General features: G+C 50.0%; 1 protein-coding gene across 1 annotated transcript; it reads left to right on the plus strand.

The window, feature by feature from the left end:
* Window positions 1-5,993: 5,993 nt before the first annotated feature.
* LOC114681337 (2'-5'-oligoadenylate synthase-like protein 1) lies at window positions 5,994-20,129 on the plus strand. The gene is made up of 6 exons (XM_028854790.2): window positions 5,994-6,383; window positions 10,535-10,817; window positions 13,169-13,344; window positions 15,880-16,121; window positions 17,044-17,191; window positions 19,150-20,129. The coding sequence occupies exons 1-6, from the start codon at window positions 6,186-6,188 to the stop codon at window positions 19,648-19,650; spliced, it is 1,548 nt and encodes a 515-aa protein (XP_028710623.1). The 5' UTR covers window positions 5,994-6,185; the 3' UTR covers window positions 19,651-20,129.
* Window positions 20,130-20,466: the final 337 nt, after the last annotated feature.

Here is a 20,466-nt window from a genome sequence, read left to right on the forward strand (position 1 = left end):
TGATCCTAGGGGTAGGAGATCAAGGAGTAGAGACCCAAGGACCCCAGCACCCCAGCATCCCCCCAGGGCTTGCTTGCACTCTCTTCACGTGCCTAAGCCTTCCCTAGATGTTTCTGACTCCTCTCTGGGAGGCATCTTGCTCTACTGGGGCCCATGATTTTTGGAGTCGGGGTAGAGGCAACCTTCTCTGCAAGATGGCCCGTGCTACCATGCCCTTCATCAACAACAAAATCTGGGTGTTTTCACCATGGGTTTCTCATTATCCACTGTTGAACTAGCAGGACCACAGCCTGCAAGCCACTCTGATAAATCCCATAAACATCCGTTCTATCGGGTCTGTCCCTCTAGAGAACCCCGACTAACACACATACAAATAATACTAACACCCAGCCAAACAGTGTAAGGATACACAGACAGCTGTCTTGGATTTGCAGTCTCTACCTCCCAGCATCCCCCACCTCTACCCCTTGAGAGCAATTCCAGAACAAACTGTCCTTACCAAGTCCTCACTTGATGCTCTGTATGACAGACACTCCAAGCCAAGACAATCTTTCACATCCCGTCCCATCTCCTGCCCCAAACCTAGTCACCCTCTTCCAACCGCTGGCTCTCCCCCTTCCCCACAGAAACCTATTTAAGGAAGTGGTGTTTTGACACTCCAGAGAGCCAACGCATTACTGATTCCGTGCCCCCTTTTAAAACTTTCAAATGCCATCCAGAGTATTAGTGGTGACATGGTTGACATTGTTTGGCCCTCAGATGCTTCAGGAAGGTGAACAGAAAGATGATGTGAGGGCTGAGCAGTTCTCATGAGAATAAATTACGTCATTAGAAACACGGTAAATGCTGACGTTTTAGTCTGTGTTGACCACCTCTTGTAAAATTACCACGGCTCTTTAAAATGTCGTATTATAGTATGACTTAAGAACTAGGTGCTGGGCTGGAGAGATGGCTCAGCAGTTAAGAGTACTGGCTGCTCTTCCAGAGGACCAGGGTTCAATTCCCAGCACCCCCGTGGCAGCTCACAACTGTCTGTAACTCCAGTTCCAAGGGATCTGACGCCTTCATATAAACATATATGCAGGCAAAATACGAATGCACATAGAATAAAAATAAATAAATTAAAAAAAAAAAAGAACTAGGTGTTGAGGATAGACCAGATGAGGAATCAGGGAGGGATAACTAACACTAAGGATGTCTGAGAAGTTATATAGAAGTTTGCTATTTTATAAGCTCATATACATTTACATACAATACTTTAACTGGCATTATCCGACATAGGGAATAATGCTCTTCCCAGAAGCTATACATTGCCAAAAAAAAAAAAAAATCCCAGCATCAGACTACCCCTCCAGTTGTTAGTCAGGGGTACCCTGGAGACTCCCCCAAAAATACAGGCTATTGTCATTGCTCTTGACTGTCCACCAGAGTTGATAAGACCTTATTGCTTGCTGGGTATGATGGCACATTTCTTTCATCTCAGCACTCAGGATGCAGAGGCAAAAATCTGTGAGTTTTCAGACAACCTGGTCTAGAGAGTGGATTCCAGATCATGTAGGGCTACATAGTGAGGTCTTATCCTTAAAGATAAAAATAAAAATAAAATAAAACCAATTTCTATTTTAGTCACAGGACTTGGGAAAGTCAGCATCATGAAGCTCCCTCTGGTGGTCAGTTTTCACAGTCCAGGAAGGTGCCATACAGGGTGCTGAGGGCATCGTCAGCAATCTTACCTAACTGTGGACCCTTCAAGCTACAGTAACGACCACCCAGCAAGATATGCTCCTGGGTGCAATAGTGGTGTGTGCACATTATAGGGTCTGCTTCCTGGCTGCAATTAAGGTCTGTTCCATGGGAGGAAACACATGCCCAGCACTGTAAACCTAGCCCAGAATCCACAGCTGGGGAGCTTGTAGGTCTCAAGGGTGAACCTAGTACAATCGTTTTCCTAAATGAACTCTAAATTCATGTCTCAAAAATACAGGGCCTAGGGAGATGGAGAAAATACAAAAAATAAAATAATTTCCATCTCTGTACCCATAGATCAGTGCAGCTCTCAGACCGCATCAGAGAACTTTCGTTGTTGATTGGTTATTACGCAATCTCCTAGCTGGCTAAGGGACCGAGAATAAGCGTGTGCGGCACGCTCAGTCATCACCGGGACATATGTCACACCTGCCCCTCCCCCCCCCCCCCGAGGGTCAGGAGCCATCAAAGGAGATAGAAGTCAGGGAGGATCTCAGCAAATCAGCGTCTTCTGGACACGACAGGACCACTGTCTTTTGAACTCACAGTGGCTGTGGCTGCCTGTACAAGACCTGCACAAGATCAACCCGGCGGAGGGATGAGAGCCTCGGAGCCCCCACGCTTAATGAAGAGCCAATGACAGTAGATGCCTGCTGGGGAGGGAGTCTGTTTTCTCTCTTTCTTTTTTTCTTTCTTTCCTTCCTTCCTCTCTCTCTCTCTCTCTTTCTACATACAGTGTTCTGTGTTCTGTCTGTATATATGCTTGCAGGCCAGAAGAGGGCACCAGATCTCATTACAGATGGTTGTGAGCCACCATGTGGTTGCTGGGAATTGAACTCAGGACCTCTGGAAAAGCAGCTAGTGCTCTTAACCACTGAGCCATCTCTCCACCCCCGAGTCTGTTTTCTTTAAGGGGCTGGCCTTAAAGAATCATGCTCCAGTGAATGGACCCACACCTGTGCATATGTAGGAAACACCCACACTTCCTCCTTTTTCTAACGTGGCCCAAGGTCCACACCTAAGATCCAGCAGTCACCCATGTTTTCTCCTGTCCTACCTGTTCCTCCTGTCTGCTTCCTCCTAAACAGACTTAGAACCAAGCTCCCTTTCCTACCTCCTCCGTGTCCATTCATTACCCCACACACACACACACACTCACACACACACACACACACTCACACACACATACACACACACACACACACACACACACACACTCCTTTTCTTTCTTTCGACAGGGTCTCATTATGTAGCCTCTGCTGACCTGGAACTCACTGTGTCGACCAGACTGGTTTCAAGCTCACAGAGACCCGCCTGCCTCTGCTTCCCTAGTGCTGGGATCAAAGGCGTGTGCCACCACCAGCCAGCCCACCATTGTGTCCTACGTGGACTGCCACGTGTGGTCCAGACTTTACATCTGCTCTTGCGTTTCCGCCATCTATCCTCAAGGAGAAGATGACAGAGCGATTGCCCTAGAGTCTAAACTCGCTGCACAATGTGCTTCTGACTTACCACGGCCTTCAGGGCAGAGTCAGGACATGTTCCACCTGGCATGTGACCTAGTGGGCCACTTCCTCTTTCTCAAACAATATTATCACTCGGCTTCCAGAACATTCTTTTCCTCACCCTCCAGCATTTCCTTATTCTTCTTTGCTGAACTCTCGCATCTCCCCAGACTCTGAATCCTGTAACTGCTTCAGAGCTCAGTCTCCATTCACTCTTTCTTCTCCACACGAGTCTTGTGGCTCTAACTATGTGTTAGGGGCATCTTTTTTTAAATATTTCATTTTATTAATATTGTGTGTAATGCACATGTGAGTGCCTATATGCACATTCAAGTTATTAATTAATCAAACAAAAGGTGTCTTTTAAAATATCAGTCAGAACCAGGCAGTGGTGGCGCACACCTTTAATCCCAGCACGCGGGAGGCAGAGGCAGGCGGATCTCTGTGAGTTCCAGGCCAGCCTAGGCTACAGAGTGAGATCCAGGACAGCCATAGCTACAGAGAAACCCTGTTTCCAAAAATCAAAAGAGAAAAAATAATCAGTCAGCCCATATAGCCATCCTCTGCTCAGAACTCTCCAACTGTTCCTCATTTCTTTCAGAATAAAGCCAAAGTCACAATAATCTTCAAGAGGCTGCAGCATTTGCCTCCCACTCTTTATGACTCAGTTCTTGGTTTTTCGAGACAGGGTTTCTCTATGTAGCTTTGCACCTTTCCTGGAGCTCACTTGGTAGACCAGGCTGGCCTCGAACTCACAGAGATCCGCCTGCCTCTACCTCCCAAGTGCTGGGATTAAAGGCGTGCGCCACCACCACGCCCGGCATGACTCAGTTCTTATTCCCTTTCAACTCCCCACCGTGATCATTCCGTTCTGGGCACCCCGATATTCCTCAGACCCAACAAGCACATTGCCACCACAGGGCCTTTGCACATGCTCATGTTTTTCTTTCTGCCACAAAGGCTCTCTTCCGTCTGCCGTATATAAGGCTCACTCTGCACTGCCTTCTTGTCTTTGTTCAAGCCCTCCTCAAGTGAGGATTATATAGACCAAGCACCTATATCACACACACACACACACACACACACACACACACACGCACACGCACACGCACACGCACACGCACACGCACACGCACACGCATACACACACACATACACACACGACCTGTTGGCCCCTTTCTGTTTTATTTTTCTGCTTACTTCTCATCGACCTTTTACTTACTCTAATTTTACTTGGTAATACGGCTCATTGTCTTTCTAACCGCTGGTATGTAAGTTCTCTGGGGACCGGGATTCTTGTGCCTGGAACACAGTAAGTGCTCAGTAAATGTCCGTCGGATGAGCGAACACAGGAAAGTGGGGAATCGGTGAGTGAGCAGCAGCACTGTGCTCTCCCACCCAGATGTGTCCCCTCCTCAGCGAATGCCTGGGTCTGTTCATTGTGAGTCCCCGGCAGCCAGCCTTGCTCCCACTTCTCAGCCTCTGCGCGCTCCCTCCTTCCTGACTGATTTCTAGTTGGCCTGCCTTTGTTCGTTTGTGGTTCTGTGGGATTGAGCCTAGGGCTTCACACCCTCTTCAAACCCTCTGCCCCTGAGCTCCCGAGCTGCCGCCGCTGCAGCCCTCCAACTCCAGTCTTCAAGACTCACGTTAAAGCCGGGCAGTGGTGGCGCACACCTCTAATCCCAGCACTCGGGAGGCAGAGGCAGGTGGATCTCTGTGAGTTTGAGGCCAGCCTGGGCTACCAAGTGAGTCCCAGGAAAGGCGCAAAGCTAAACAGAGAAACCCTGTCTTGAAAAAAAGACTCATGTTAAACCGGTGTTTGCTGGCACTACCATCCACCCTCAACAGATTCTCCTCCCTGGCTTCCTCCCAGGTCTCTGTACCTGCTGGCAGCGGGTGGGGCTGGGGCGGGGGTGAGGAGAAGCATCCTAGACTCTAGGAGTCTCCCTTCCTGCTCATTTGTTCCGTTGCTCAGAGAGCCCTGTGGGGCCTTTTCTTAGCTTGTCTTTCTAGTGCGGTGTCCGCGAGCCACTGATTCAATGCTTTGTAAGAAAACAGAAATGCTTGGCCACGTATTTTCTCTGCTCGGTAGTCTTACGTTTCAGCGGCATGAATTTATGAGGTGGCTCTCATTACTAAACCGAGCTAGTGCATAAAGAATGTGAGGGTCTGGGCCAGTGAGAGGGCTCAGCAGGTAAAGCTGCTTGGCGCCAACCCTGATGACCCGGGGTTCGATTCCTGGAACCCATATGGTGGAAGCAGAGTACTGACCACTGCAGGTTGCTCTCTGACCCCTACATTTGCACCAAGGCATGCACCCCCTCCACCCCCCCCCCAAAAAAAACCACAAATAAATAATGTAATTTAAATTTTAAGATTCTTTTAAATAATCAAGTAGGGAGGTCCCCGAGGTCAAGCCTCTGGTGACTTCAGAGTGTCCTTTCGATTCCAGTCCTCACTCTTTGCCACAACCATGAGTCGGCCCTTTCTCTTTCCAAACCTCATTTTCCATATGATGGGTGGGGGCAGCTGGCCTGAGTCATCTAGACAAGGTGTCGTCCCCAGAAGGTCAAACTCAAGCCAATTTCAGTTTGCAAACGTCACAGAAGGGAAACTCCGTGTGTAGAGAATCGAAACCTAGGGCACAAACGTTGGCCGGATGCCAGCCTTGTTAAGGCGGCCCCGACCCGCTTGTTAAGGAGGCCCCAGCCTCCCATCCCCCAGCACATCTCCCATGACAACACTTCTCCAAGAAGGGGACCTCCGGTGAGCCTGTTACTCCCCCGGTTCCTCTCTTTCCCCATCCTTTCCACCACAGGGTGTTCGAGGTCAGCTGGAAAAGAGCCACCTTAAAGAAAAAAGGAGGTGTGGTCGGGAAGTTGGGTGGGTGCTTGGCTATATAACCCTGCTGCGGTGGGCCAGTCAGCACCCGACATGGCACTGGCCCAGGAGCTGTACAGCTTCCCAGCCTCCAAGCTGGACTCCTTCGTGGCTCAGTGGCTGCAGCCAACTAGAGAATGGAAAGAGGAGGTGCTGGACACGGTGAGGGTGGTGGAACAGTTCCTGAGGCAGGAGAACTTCCAGGGAGAACGTGGACAGCCCCGGGATGTGCGGGTGCTGAAGGTGGTCAAGGTAAGACTGGACCTCTCCCTTCCTAACCAGGATAAGGCAAAACCCAGTGCCAGGGGTCCCCTAAACGCATAGTCCCTAGTGCACGCTGCTGACATCTCAGGATACCCCAGATAGCTGTCTGCAGCCCGCAGCCTTGAGCAGAATGAACCAGTCAAAAAGCTAACAGACCACCTTTGGGGGGCATGGTAGCCTAACCCTTAATGTTCCGTCACTAAGGCTTACAGTCTGCGAGGTAGATACAATTCTTTTCCCACTTTACAGATGAGCCGAACAGAGGTGTAAGCGTTATAATGGCCACATGCAATGCGAGACCTCTCGTTGGATCCTGACAAATAAAATACAGTAACATACAGTTTGGGGAGCCCGACCTGGGGGCCCCACTCCTGCAATCCCAACACCTGGGAGGTGGAAGCAAGAAGACCATGGGTTGGAAGCCAGCCTAGGTTACAAGATTCAGATAAGAAGAAAGAGAGAGAGTGTGTGTGTGTTTAGGGATGATTGGTAAATGTTTAATACGGCGTGCATTTGGGTAAGAAAACCCGCTGTTTGTTTTGCCAAGTCTAATAGCACCTGCTGGGTTTGGGGGCTCTCTTTTGGGGGGACTCACACGCTATGCTGTTTCGGGACAAAGCTCCTTACTGCTTGTTAAGGTGAATAAACGTTCAGTGTGTACGAGACTCTGCGCCTACGAAAGACAGACAGACACAGACGTGACAGGTTCTGATGTGCTGGGGGCCTGGGAGTTCTTTGTATCTTCCTCCTCTTTGTCTGTGTTTTGTTTTTCTGATAACAGAAAGATTTTTAGAGTGGGGGCTAGGAGGGGCAGTGTGGCTTGCTCACTTGCACAGCTGGTGTTGGAGCTGGGGTGTGAATTCGAATACTCAAGCTGTGACCCAAGGTTCTAAGACCTTTCCCCCTCAAATCCTTCCTCCAGCTACCTCATCCACCCCGGGGCTAGCTAGGATCACAGCTCAGGACAGGCAGAGTTCAGCAGACTCTGGAAGGAGCAGGGCGACCGTAAACTGAAGACCCGAGTTTGATCTCCAGCACCCCCGTAAAGAGCTGAGTATGGTTGCACACACTTAGAATTCCAGCCCTAGGGAGGCAGAGACAGGGGAATCACCAGGACTCCCACCTGCCTAGCCGATTCAGCAAGCCCCAGGTCACAGTAAGAGACCCCCTGTGTCAAAAACCAAGGTGGACAGCCTAAGGAATGAGCCCCAAGGCTGACCTCTGGCCTCCACACACAGGCGCGCGCGCACACGCACACGCACACGCACACGCACACGCACACGCACACACACACACACACACACACACACACACACACACACACCTTGAGAGAATTAGCCTCAGCCCACTGTTCATTTAAACATGAAGGAGACTGACACACAGAGAGGGTGACATGGCCTAATGTCACACGCCAAATTGGTGGCAGCATCCGGGCTAGAGTTAGGACTCTTGCTCTTGGGAAGGATTCGGTAGCCTTGAGCCCCTGTGCCCTCCTTGCACCGATCCTCTCCCCAAGGCCCCAGGTCACGTGATTTAGAAGTGACAGTCTTAAACTCAGAGTTGGATTTGTCTCTGGGCTTTTCCTCTCAGCAGCTGTGTGGCTTTGATGGTACTGTGGGTCTCGTGTCTCAGACCCTTGGACCTGCCCGACTGTGGTTGTGGCGTCATGAACGTCATCTCCCACCACCCGGCACAGAGGCAGTGCAGCCTAAAGGTTATCTCAGGGTAAATTCTTAGACACAACGCTTTCGTTGTGACGCTTACCTAGGGCTTCTTTCTGGTCCGTGGGACTTCTCTCTTGGGCAAGGCCATCCTCTAGACCACTCCCTCCCTGACGTACCTAAGGAAGCAGTGGATGGAATGGAAAGTACCCAGGAAGAGTCAACAAACAGAATGAGTTTTGATGGTGATAGATGCTAACTGCTAAGCCTCAGTTCTGCTTCCCTTAATCCACTAAATGATAGCCACACCCAAAGGGCAAGACACCGAGAATGCACCCTAGACTCGAAGTCTTCATTCCTTGCACCTTTGGAGTTTCCGGGGGAGGGGCGGGGGTGGGCCCTGAGCTGTCCACATGAATGAATGCTCGTCTAACCAATCAGGTGTGAGTCGATCCCAACAGAAGCAAATCATGAAGTCTGTTCTAAACTGCTCAGGGAAGGGAGAGGACAGTGTAGACAGGACCTGCTGAGGGGGGTGAGGAAGGGAGTGGGCAGTGTAGACAGGACCTGAGAGGGATTGCCCTGTGCCCACATCCAGCACCCATTTCCAGTCCTTTCTCTCAGGGTAGGAATACTGAGTCTGAAGACTGGTGGTATCAGAATAAAAATGGAGAATAACGATGGCAGGTGCCTGCTCCTTGGGAACAGAGTGTGGTTCACGGACAGCATCCCAGGATGTAGAGGAGGAAGAGGTACCGGCAGGCCGGGTCTTCTGATTTTCATCTGGCTCCCTGTCTGGCTGGGAGACCTTGCAAGCAGTTTGTGCTCCACTCCCTGTCTCCTCAGCTGGGAAGCCGGGTCACAGGCCCGTCTCCGCGGTGATGAGAGTGGAGAATTGTATTAAACAGTCTTTGGTGGTGCCAGATACAGGGGCCGGCTCAGTCTGTGACGGCAGAATTTTAATTTCCGCAGTGACTCCACTGACCAGGAACGGTAGCCACCTGGAGACTGACCCTCCCCCGGCAGCCCCACGCTCACCGATGTGGGGTGAGAAAGAGGGGAGCCAGACAGACTGCATGCCAGGGAGGCAGAGCCTGGAGAGTAAACTTTGGCTCTCTCTTCAGAATCATCTGGTTCTTTGGCCAGCAGGACGGCTCAGCATGGAAAGGTGCCTACTACCAAGCCTGATAACCTGGGTGTGATCCCAGGAACCCACTTGGTGAAAGGAAGGAAGGAACCCCCATTAGTTGTCCTGTGACTTCCGTGTCTCACACACACACACACACACACACACACACACACACACACACACACAAAATTTAAAAAAAAAAATTAAACAGTGCAGTCTCCTGCCATTAAGAGACAGGGAGACTATATCTAGGCAGGGGAAGAATCAACTAGATGAAAAGGAAGAGACACACACCGGTGACACCCAGGACCCCGGGCCCCACACCCCGCCCTCAGCATACAGTATTTTAATTGACCTTGCCTGGATTCTAATGACTCACATTTCATCATTATTTTCATTTTACTCGTGATGGACTTTGGGCTCCTAATGATCACATAGCAGATAAATCAGGGATAAGATTCAAAGGTCAGGGTTAGGCATCCAGTACCAAAGTGCTTGCCTACCGTCATGGAGGCTCCTTGATCCATCCAAATACAGTTCCAGGGAGGGAGGGAGGGAGGGAGGGAGGGAGGGAGAGAGGGAGCATGGACGGATGAGGCTATCCGTTTCACAGCCCATGCAGTACATATTTCTACAAGCTGGGAGCCCTTTATCAGATACTTCAGGCCCAGAAGTGTTTCAGGTTTAGAAATCCCCCCCACACACACACACTGGGCTTTGACTTATTTACATAAACATAAGGAGATATCTTAGGATAGGACCCAGATCTACTCTCATGTCCATGGGTTTTCACACAGCCCGAAGGCATTTTTGTACAATATTTTGGGTCACATGAGGTCAGGGATGGAACTTTCTACTTGTGGCATGTCTGCAATTAAAATACTCTTGGATTCTGATCATTTTGGAGTTTTCAGATTAGGGATACTGGGTCATTATTCCCTTGCAGTGGGCCTTTCTATGGGTTGGACAAGACCGAGTCTCCAAAGGTGTACAGGGCAGTGGATAAGCAGGGGCTGCTATGGCAGGGCACACCTGTAACCCCATTGCTTGGGAGGCTGAATCAGTCAGGAGGCTCATGAGTTCAAAGACAGCCTGAGCTACGCAGCAAGCTCTAGGGTGATTAGGGAGACCTGATGTCGGATAGAAACCATAAGGAGTCCAGCTGCCAGCGATCCTGAGTGCCAAGTTCACCCTCCATCTGTCTGCACCTGGGACGTGAGATGGTGGCACTTCTCACCTAGCCCCCGTGGAAGGACTATATATTAAAGGGATATACTGCCTGGAAGAGCCCCCAGGCTGCTGGGCACACGGCAGAGGGCCTTGGGGTGACAGAGTCCTGTCTTCCGCAGGTGGGCTGCTTCGGGAATGGGACAGTGCTTCGGAGTACCACGGACGTGGAGCTGGTGGTGTTCCTCAGCTGTTTCCACAGCTTCCAAGAAGAGGCTAAGCACCACCAGGCTGTCCTGAGAACCATACAGAAAAGGATGTACCATTGCCAAGACCTGCTGGACCTGGGGCTCCATTACGTGGGAGTGACTGATGGAGTCCCCAGTGGTCTCATCTTCACTATCACGACAAGAGAGACCTGGGAGCCCATCACTGTCACCATCGTGCCCGCCTACAGAGCCTTGGGTAAGGGGAACAGACGTCTTACATGTCCGGCCTACCCACCCCAGGAGACTGGGACCCCTTGCCTCTGGTGGCCACGTGCATTCCTCCACGCTACCCACATCCTGGGCTGGGGCCGAGCTGGCACCGTGTGCTCAAGACTAACACACTCAGACCTGGGAAACAGAAACTTATCACAGAGGCGCGCTCTGAACACATGACACACGGTGGGAAAGAGTGGGGTGCGCTGGGTAAGGACCAGCTCATGTTCAGGGGGGGACTTACCGTGGGAAGAATTCTCGGAAAGCTCGGACACCCAAGCAGGGGAAGGACTCAGATTAGGAACTGAGTCCTTCCTACAAGACACTTGCCGTGTCTGAACACGCACCGCCTTCCCAGAAGCAGACCTGTGGTGAAGATGGGTCTAGGGACATGCACTTCACTGGGGACTTAAAACCAGAAAGGGGAAGGCGTTAAATGCCTCCCTCGGCCCTGAGGAACTGGCTTCCTGCCCCTGCAGAGTTCAGATGATTGCTGTAAGGGACCTCCTCCACCTCGCCCACTGCCCCCTGGCACTGCAGTGATTAATTATCGTTAGCTGAGGGCAGCCCCAGACTCGGGAGGGTTAAGTCACCTGCACCTGCTGTCTGTCCTCAGGCAGAGACTCCTAAGTGTTGGCTCTCCACCAGGTCTTACTCTAAGGCTGGTGATATGATGTTAGTCAGCTTCACAACACTGTGACAAAACACCCCAGATAAGCAACTTACAAGCAGGAAAGCCCTGGTTGGGCTCATGGTATCAGAGGTTTCAGTAACTAACCGTGCGGTTCTTTCTGTTGTCTCCGGCCTACATGCCAAGCTAGCGTGGAGTAATGTAACGGAGGAAGAGACTTGCTCATCTTCCAGGAAGGAGTTGTGGGAGGGAGGGAGCTGTCTATAAGAGAGGTGTCTCTCTAGTCCCTTCAAAGGCAGCCCCCATGACCTGACTTCCTTCTGCTAGTCTCCACCCCTTAAAGGTTCACCTCAGATTGACAACTAGACCTTTAGCACACGGGTCTTCAGGGGACACTTAATATCCAAACCAGGCCTGGAGAGATGGCTCAGTGGTTAAGGGAAATTACTCTCGCCGAGGACCTAGTTTATGGACCACATGGCAGCTCACGACCACCTGTACCTCCAGCTCCATAGGACCCAGCGCCGTCTTCTGACTTCCTTGAGCACCCATGCATGTTATGCACATATAAACGCGTGCAGGCACACACATGGATGGATATATATATATATATATATATATATATATATATATATATACACACACACACACACATACATACACACACACACAAGTCTGAAAATCCAAACCATAATGAGTGTTGTATCATATGCCAACTCCCACTGGTTATAATCTGCACAGCATTATTCCGTGGGTGTTAAAAATAGGATCCAGGCCTGGCAGTGGTGGTGCATGACTTTAATCCCAGCACTGGGGAGGCAGAGGCAGGCAGATCTCTGTGAGTTCGAGGCCAGCCTGATCTACAGAGCAAGTTCCAGGACAGGCTCCAAAGCTACAGAGAGAAATCCTGTCTCAGAAAAAAAAAAAGGAAGAAGAAAGAAAGAAAGAAAGAAAGAAAGAAAGAAAGAAAGAAAGAAAGAAAGAAAGAAAGAAGTAGGATCCAGCCTCAGGAAGAAAGTCATTCATGGCATGGCATGGACCCAGTTCTCCCCTATGAATATCAACAGATTTCAATCAATCACCCAGAAAGAGATCTATTGATAAAATGGACATTAAAGAAAGCCGGAAGTGTTGGGGATGTCCAGGAGGACCTGTAACATGGAGAACCCAAAGCTGGCCCTCTGGAATAAGAATCTCACCAGATGGGATGTGTTGGAGGATGCCTTTAATCCCAGCACTCAGGAAAGAGTATCAGGTGGATCTCTAAGAGTTCAAGGCCAGGCCAGTCTATAGAACAAGTAGCCGTGGGTACCTAGTGAGACTCTGACACCAAAATAAAATTTAAAGTATGAAATTTTTAAAGAACCTCACCAGCAAAGCTCGGTGGTGATGGTTGTGGCAACGCCTTTAAGCTCAACACTGGGGAGGCAGAGGCAGGTGGATCTCTGTGAGTTTGAGGCCAGCCTGGTCTACAGAGTGAGTTCCAGGGAAGGCAGGCGAAACCCTGTCTTGGGAAAAAAAAAAAAGAAAAAAAAAAAAAAAAAAAAAAAAAACAGAGAGAGAATGAATGTCACTGGAAAAACCATCATTCAAGGTCTCAAGTCTCCCTGGAGACATAACCCCAGAGTGACTGAGCCAAATGCCTACTTGGTTTCCCAGGGCTTCCAGAATCTTCACTCAGTCTTTGTTTTCACTCTCCTCAGGGCCTTCCGATCCTAACGCTCCGTTACCCCCTGAGGTCTATGTGAATATGATCAAGGCTAACGGGTACCCTGGAAGTTTCTCTCCATCCTTCAGCGAGCTGCAGAGAAACTTCGTGAAGCACCGGCCAACTAAGCTGAAGAGCTTCCTGCGGTTGGTCAAACACTGGTACCAGCAGGTCAGGGGGCTGCGGGCGGGGGGAGGGGGGGACGGGGGGGGGGACATCGAGAGGAAACAGGGTCGGGGGAGAGTGGGAGAATGCTAGGATGTACTTGGCATTTTCTTTGGGCCACCTACCAGCTCCCAAATGAAAACAGAGAGACTTATTATTACAAATGCCCAGCCTTAGCTTAGGCTTGTCCCACTAGCTTTTTTTTTTTTTTTTAAACTTAATTTAACCTGTTTCTAATCATCTATGTTTTGTCTCGGGGCTTCTTACCTTTCTTTCTTTCTGTATGTCCTACTTTCCTGCTTTCTCTGTGTCTGGCAGGCTGCCCCCCAACCCCGGCGACCCACACTCCCACGCGACCCCCTCCAGCATCTCCCTGGCATCTCTTTTTCTCCCCTGCCCATCAGCCTAAATTCCTCTCCCCTGCCTGCAAGTCCACCTATACCTCCTCCCTCACTATTGGCTGTTCAGCTTTTTATTAGACCAATCAGGTGCCTTGGGCAGGCAAAGGTAAAACAGCAACACATCTTTACATAGTTAAACAAATATTCTTCAACATAAACAAATGCAACACATCTTTGCATAGTTAAACAAATGCAATATACCTTTACATAGTTAAACAAATCTTCTGCAACATAAACAAATGCAGCACATCTTTGCATAGTTAAACAAATGCAGCACATCTTTGCATAGTCAAATGCTCCCCGACACTGGGACATTTGCAAACTTTACAGTCTCCTTTGTCTGACAACTGCTTCTGGGGTTTGTGAACGTTAAGCCCAATGCCTTGATGGCAAGGAGAGGAAAGATTCCTTGAAATCCATTCATACTATCTGCTTCTCTGTGATGCTCGCTTCTGAGTGTCCTGGTCGTCACCGAATGAACCGGCCTTGGTAATGTGACATCTGGAAATAACCCAGTATATGTCAGAGTAACCGGGTGTGCAGAGTTATCCAAACTGAGAAAGGGAGGGATCAGAAACAGCTTCACCATGAGCACACACACTTATGGCAGTGTGTGTGTGTGTGTGTGTGTGTGTGTGTGATGTCTTCTTGTAAAATAAACAGATACACTTAGGGAAAAGTGAGGAACGATGGCACACACCTGTAACCCCAGCACTTAGGAGACTGAAGCAAAAGGGATAGCCTGGACTATATAGTGAGCTCCAGGCCAGCCTGGGCTACATAGTGAGACCCTGTCTCAAAAACAGCTACACAGGAGCTAGAGAGATGACTCAGCCATTAAGGGCAGGCACTACTCTTCCAGAGGACCCGAGTTCAGGTCTCAGGGCCAAGATCAGGCTAACCCCAGCTCTAGAGGATCCGGATCTGACTTCCATGGATACCCACACTCACATGCTCATACACACACACACACACACACACACACACACACACACACACACACACACACACGAGAAGCTGGGCTTCATAACCAGGCCTGATCTTGAAAAAATAAAAATAAAAAGAGTTATGTCTTAGCTTGGGTTACAATTGCTGTGATGAAACACCATGACCAAAAGCAAGTTGGGAAGGAAAGGGTTTATGTGGCTTACCCTTCCACATTACAGTCCATCATTGGAGGAAGTCAGGATGGGAACAAGGAGGGCTGGAGGCACAAACGTGACGAGCTGAGGTCAGATCTCCAGAATCCATGCAAAAAGCTCGGCACAGTGGCACATCTGCCCCCACCACACCAGGGAGGCCGAGACAGGAGGACCCTCAGGGCTTGCTGGCCAAGATAGTCTAGCCAGTCAGCAAGACCCAAGGTCAGTGAGAGAGCCTGCCTCAAAATGTGGAGGGGTGCCGGGCAGCGGTGGCGGTGCACGCCTTTAATCCCAGCACTTGGGAGGCAGAGCCAGGTGGATCTCTGTGAGTTCGAGGCCAGCCTGGGCTACAGAGCGAGATCCAGGACAGACACCAAAACTACACAGAGAAACCATGTCTCGAAGAAAACAACAACAAAAAAATGTGGAGGGCAACTGAGGAAAATGCATCACACTGACCTCTAGCCCCCACCCCCGTGCCCACATATTGTCACCCGCTTTTACAAACACACAAAAAGAATTTCAGATCCATCTGGTGAGATGTCTCAGTGGGGTAAAAGTGCTCGCCACACGAGCTTGGTGACTAGAATTTAACCTGACCCCAGGAACCCGTGTAAAGGTTGTAGGGAGGAACCAACTTCAGGAAGTTCAGTTCCGACCCCCACACCTGCAGCACACCATGACATCACACACACACACACACACACACACACACACACACACACACACACACAAAGAAGAAAAAGAAATTCAAAGATAAATTATATTCCCCTAAATTTGAATTCAGACATTCAGACACAATTTGAATCCTACTAACCTAGGCCCTTAATCCTAAAATGGGAAAGCCAAGGCCCAGAGAGGGAGAGCGACTTGGCCAAGGTCACACAGCCAGTAGGTAGAAGAACTAAGGTTCGACTTTGGACGTTCTGCCCCTGGGCTGGATGCCCTCCTTACACTTAATCTTTACATCCCTCTCCGTCTCCCCCCCCCCTCTGCAGTATGTGAGAGACAAGTGCCCCCGGGCCAACCTGCCGCCTCTCTATGCCCTGGAACTGCTAACCGTCTATGCATGGGAAGCAGGCACCCAGGAGGATGCTAACTTCAGGCTGGATGAAGGGTTCGCCACTGTGATGGAGTTGCTCCAGGATCACGAACTCATCTGCATCTACTGGACCAAGTACTACACGCTGCAGAACCCAGTCATCGAGGACTGTGTCAGAAGACAGCTGAAAAGAGAAAGGTACTGAGTCACCGCCGGACACAAAGTCCCACAGAAAAAAGCAAAGAGAGAGAGAGAGACTGGGGGAAATACGGAGTCTTATGACTTGACTTTATGACGTGTGCACTGAGGCTGCCTTTGGGACAGCATGGGCTGCTCCCTGGTCATCTCGGTCAGAGAGTGGGGGGATGCCTGGAGCCGAAGGCATGGAGTTCAAGGTGTCCAGGTCACCCCAGGAGCCTGCTTTCACATTCTATCCCAGAGACAAAGTCACCACTCCTAAGCCCCGATCTCCAGGAACACAAAGTGTAGGTCTTACTTATAGACATGGAGTCTACCTCAGGCAGCCTCCCACAGGGCCATCGGACTCCATTCAAGCCAGTAACGTTTAGTCATTCAGTGTTTGCATACAGGAGAGACATCTTAGAGGCAGCCTGAGCTTTCCCTGCTGCGGCAGGAGAATAAGAACCTTCTCTATCAACCATGAGACCGTAAGGTCTAGGTCTCCATTCCTTCACCTCTAAACCAATAATAGTAAGGATAATCCCTCTCGAACTGTCGGGAGGATTAAAGCAGGTTCGCTCAGGTTCTGGTCCAGTGCTTCAGAAGCAATCGATAGATGATGGTGGTGTCACTGTTATCAAAGGCCATTCACCAAATTTGGCCCCAAACTTGTGCAGCCTGTCATGACTTTGAGAGGTCTCCCCTGCCGGAGTGGACCTCACATACTGCTCCAGGATGCATCCAGCAGCCTCATCCTTTCCAAAATCTCATCATCTTCATGCCCTTGTTCTCCTGTGATAGTTTAAGGCCCTCCTTGACTGACAGCTCTGGGGGATGGACAGGTGCTCCATGGCTGGAAAAGATGGTGGCTGAGAAACATCTCCCCAGACAACAGCCTCCAAACTGGATAGATCCTGGGCATCCTCTCTCTGTGTTACAGACCCATCATCCTGGACCCGGCAGACCCCACCCATAATGTGGCGGAAGGGTACAGATGGGATATAGTTGCTCAGCGGGCCAACCAGTGCCTGAAACAGGACTGTTGCTATGACAACAGGGACACCCCAGTCCCCAGCTGGACTGTGAAGGTAATGGCTCTTCCCAGGACTGTTAGTGGCCTGACAATCCAAACACTACACCTGCACGGTGTTGGTTTGCCCAGTTAGGTGCCTGTGACGAGCGCTTCAGATGCAGGAAGCCTGCACCACCACCCTACAGCCAGCTATGAACTTTGACTTTTCCAAGCCTTGAGATCCCAACGTTTACATCCTTACCCTCTTCCCCTACCGGAATATCAGGTTCACGTTCCCGATCACTGCTTGTGTGCTCTGAGTACAGCCAGGTCAAGTCACTCAGCCGTTAGGTGCCAGCATTGGACTTGGGGTTGGGGAGAGGGGGAGGAAGAAGCGTGGAAGGTACAGAAATGGGATATGACCTTGTCCTCAGGGAATGCATACAACACCATTAGCAGCAAACTAGAGCAAGTTTGCACAAACCTGCAAGACAGATTACCAAAGAGATGAGACTCTCGGAAAATGAGAAGCACTAAGAAACACTGTATGATCATACATCTCCGACATAGGCAAAGAGCATAATCACCTAGTATTTACAATTTGCAAAGTGTTTGTCTAGGGGTTATCTCCACTGAACTTCACAGGCAATTTTAGGAAAAGGTTGAATATTATCACTATCTTTATTGTTTGTTACTGTAAGGACTATTGTTTCCATTTTTCAGAAGGGCAAGCTGAGGCTCTGGAGGGGTTAAGTCAGTGAATCAAGGTCATAGTACTAATAGGCAGCAAAGCTAGGTTCAATTAGGTCTTTAATGAGGCTCTGGAAACAGACAGTAAACACTAGCTAGAATCACCAGGAAAGATTCCCTGCAGGAATTTCAAGCTGGAATGAGCCCAAAGCACCTGACAAGGATATAAATGCTGGTGAGAAGGCTCTGTGGGTAAAGGGGCTTGCTGCTAAGCCTAAGGACCTGAGTTCCATCCCGAGTGCCTACCTGTGCCATCCAGTAGAAGGCACAGAATTGACTCCTGAAAGTTGTCTGTCCTCCACATGTACACTGTCACACAGACACATACTCTCTCTCATACACACACACATACTCATACACACTCACACACACACACACACACACTGTCTGTCTATCTATCTATCTATCTATCTATCTATCTATGCATCTATCTGTTACCTATCTGTCTGTCTATCTATCTGTCTGTCTGTCTGTCTATCTATCCATCTATCTATCTCCTTCTCCAAGATACTCCAGGTTGAAGAGAAAAGAACGGGAGGTGGGGATGAGCAGCGTATGTATGAGAACAAGAGGCTGCAGATGGCAGAAACTAGAGCAGAGACTCTAAAGTAAGGTGCAGGCAGAAAATGAGGGGCGACAGCCAAATCAAACCAGTGGCTAGGACAGAAAGGCATGAAACCAGGACTGTGTAGCCCTGACTGTCCCGGAGCTCGCTCTATAGACCAGGCTGGCCTCAAATTCACAGAGATCTGCCTGCCTCTGCCTCCAGAGTGCTGGGATTAAAGGCGTGCGCCACCACACCCAGCCTGTGCCTCTGGGATCTTTGAAGCCAGGCTTCACTGCATATCCTAGGATACTCTCGAGCTCACGATCCCCTGTTCTGAGTGCCAGAATGACACATATCACATATATGTCACCCCCAGCTGGGCTGGAGGATTTTTTTTTTTATCTTGAAAGCTTTACAACGCTAGGCTTAGAGTCCTTCAAAACCCTGCTGCGCCAGGCAGTGAATACTGAGCTCTATGTGGGCACAATCATTGTGTCTACCAAGTGCGAGGAGAGCCAACCTCATGGGGCTGAAAATGTACTCATGGGAGATGCCCAGTAGGAGCCTACAAGAGATTGGCACTCCCCAAACATCTGCTGCTGCTGCTGATGATGATGATGATGATCATGACAGTGACGAGGAAGCTGTTTTTGCTATGACGAAGATGAATCTGGGAAGGGAATGTAGAGGTCATCAGACAGACATGTGAGCCTAACCCCACCTCTCCTGTCTTGCAGAGAGCACCAGATATCCAGGTGACCGTGGAGCAGTGGGGTCACCCCGATTTAATCCTCTGGGTGAACCCTTATGACCCCATAAAGAAACTTAAGGAGAAAATCCGACGGAGCCGGGGCTACTCCGGCCTGCAGCGCCTGTCCTTTCAAGAGCCCGGCGGCGCCCGGCAGCTCCTCAGGAGCCATTGTTCATTTGCCTACTACGGAATCTTCTCCCACATCCACATCTGCCTGCTGGACACCATCCCCCCCAAGATCCAGGTCTTTGTGAAAAACCCGGATGGTGGGAGCCACGCCTACGCCATCCACCCCCTTGACTTCGTCCTGAGCCTGAAGCAGCAGATTGAAGACCGGCTGGGTTTTCAAAGCCAGGAGCAGCAGCTGGAGTTCCAGGGCCACGTCTTGCAGGACTGGTTTGACTTTAAATCCTATGACATCCAGGACAGTGTCACCCTCACCCTGTCCAGGAAGAGAGAGGGGAGAGCTTCATTTGCACCCAGCTAGTTTCCTCTGTAAACGTCTCTGCATTTTTGATCACTGTCTTAGCCTAGCAGCCTCGTCGCCCCTCCTTCCGGTTCTCTGCCGGGATGGTCCGAGTCTTCAGTACCCTGCCAGGGGGAACCAGAAGGGATGTGAGAAGTCATATGCCACCAGACAACAGCCAGACCCTCTGTGTGGCAATGGAATTCTGCAATCACTGAAGAAATCCTCATGGCCACACTACCAGGATTTGGTCAGTAAATGGCAGTTTCACTAATGAACTCTTAACTTGTTCAGAGGAAGCCAAATTCATCTCCCGACCAGTTACACTGACCCGGCTTCAGGATGTCTTATCTCCAACTTGCCTACACCAGAAACTTCCATCAGGGCATATCTGAAGCTTTCCCTGTCCCCCACCCTCCTGCCGGCCTCTGACTATCAAAGGCAGGGTAGGACATCAACTTCCTGTCGAATTGAGAATAAACAGCCTTTGTTTCTTCCCATTTTATTGGTTTTCATTCATTTCCACAGAGGCCTCTCAGCTCTGGGGACTGGCGGATATAGAGAAACAGACGAAAAGAGACAAAGCCTGGGAGATTGAAGACCAGACAATGTTTTTAAAATCCCTCCTCGGTATGGTAGCACGCCTTTAATCCTCTGTGAAACAGAGGCAGGTAGATCTCTGTGAGTTGGAGGCCAGCCTCGTCTACATTGTGAGTTCTAGACCAACCAGGGCTACGTCGTGAGACCCTGACCCCAAGTTTTCTGCCCATAACTCCTAAAACCCACACATAAATAGTAAATAATAGTTTAGAGACAAAGGAGAAAACCTCATTTTTA

The sequence above is a fragment of the Peromyscus leucopus genome, chromosome 23 (assembly GCF_004664715.2).
Source record: "Peromyscus leucopus breed LL Stock chromosome 23, UCI_PerLeu_2.1, whole genome shotgun sequence".
Taxonomy (NCBI): Eukaryota; Metazoa; Chordata; class Mammalia; order Rodentia; family Cricetidae; genus Peromyscus; species Peromyscus leucopus.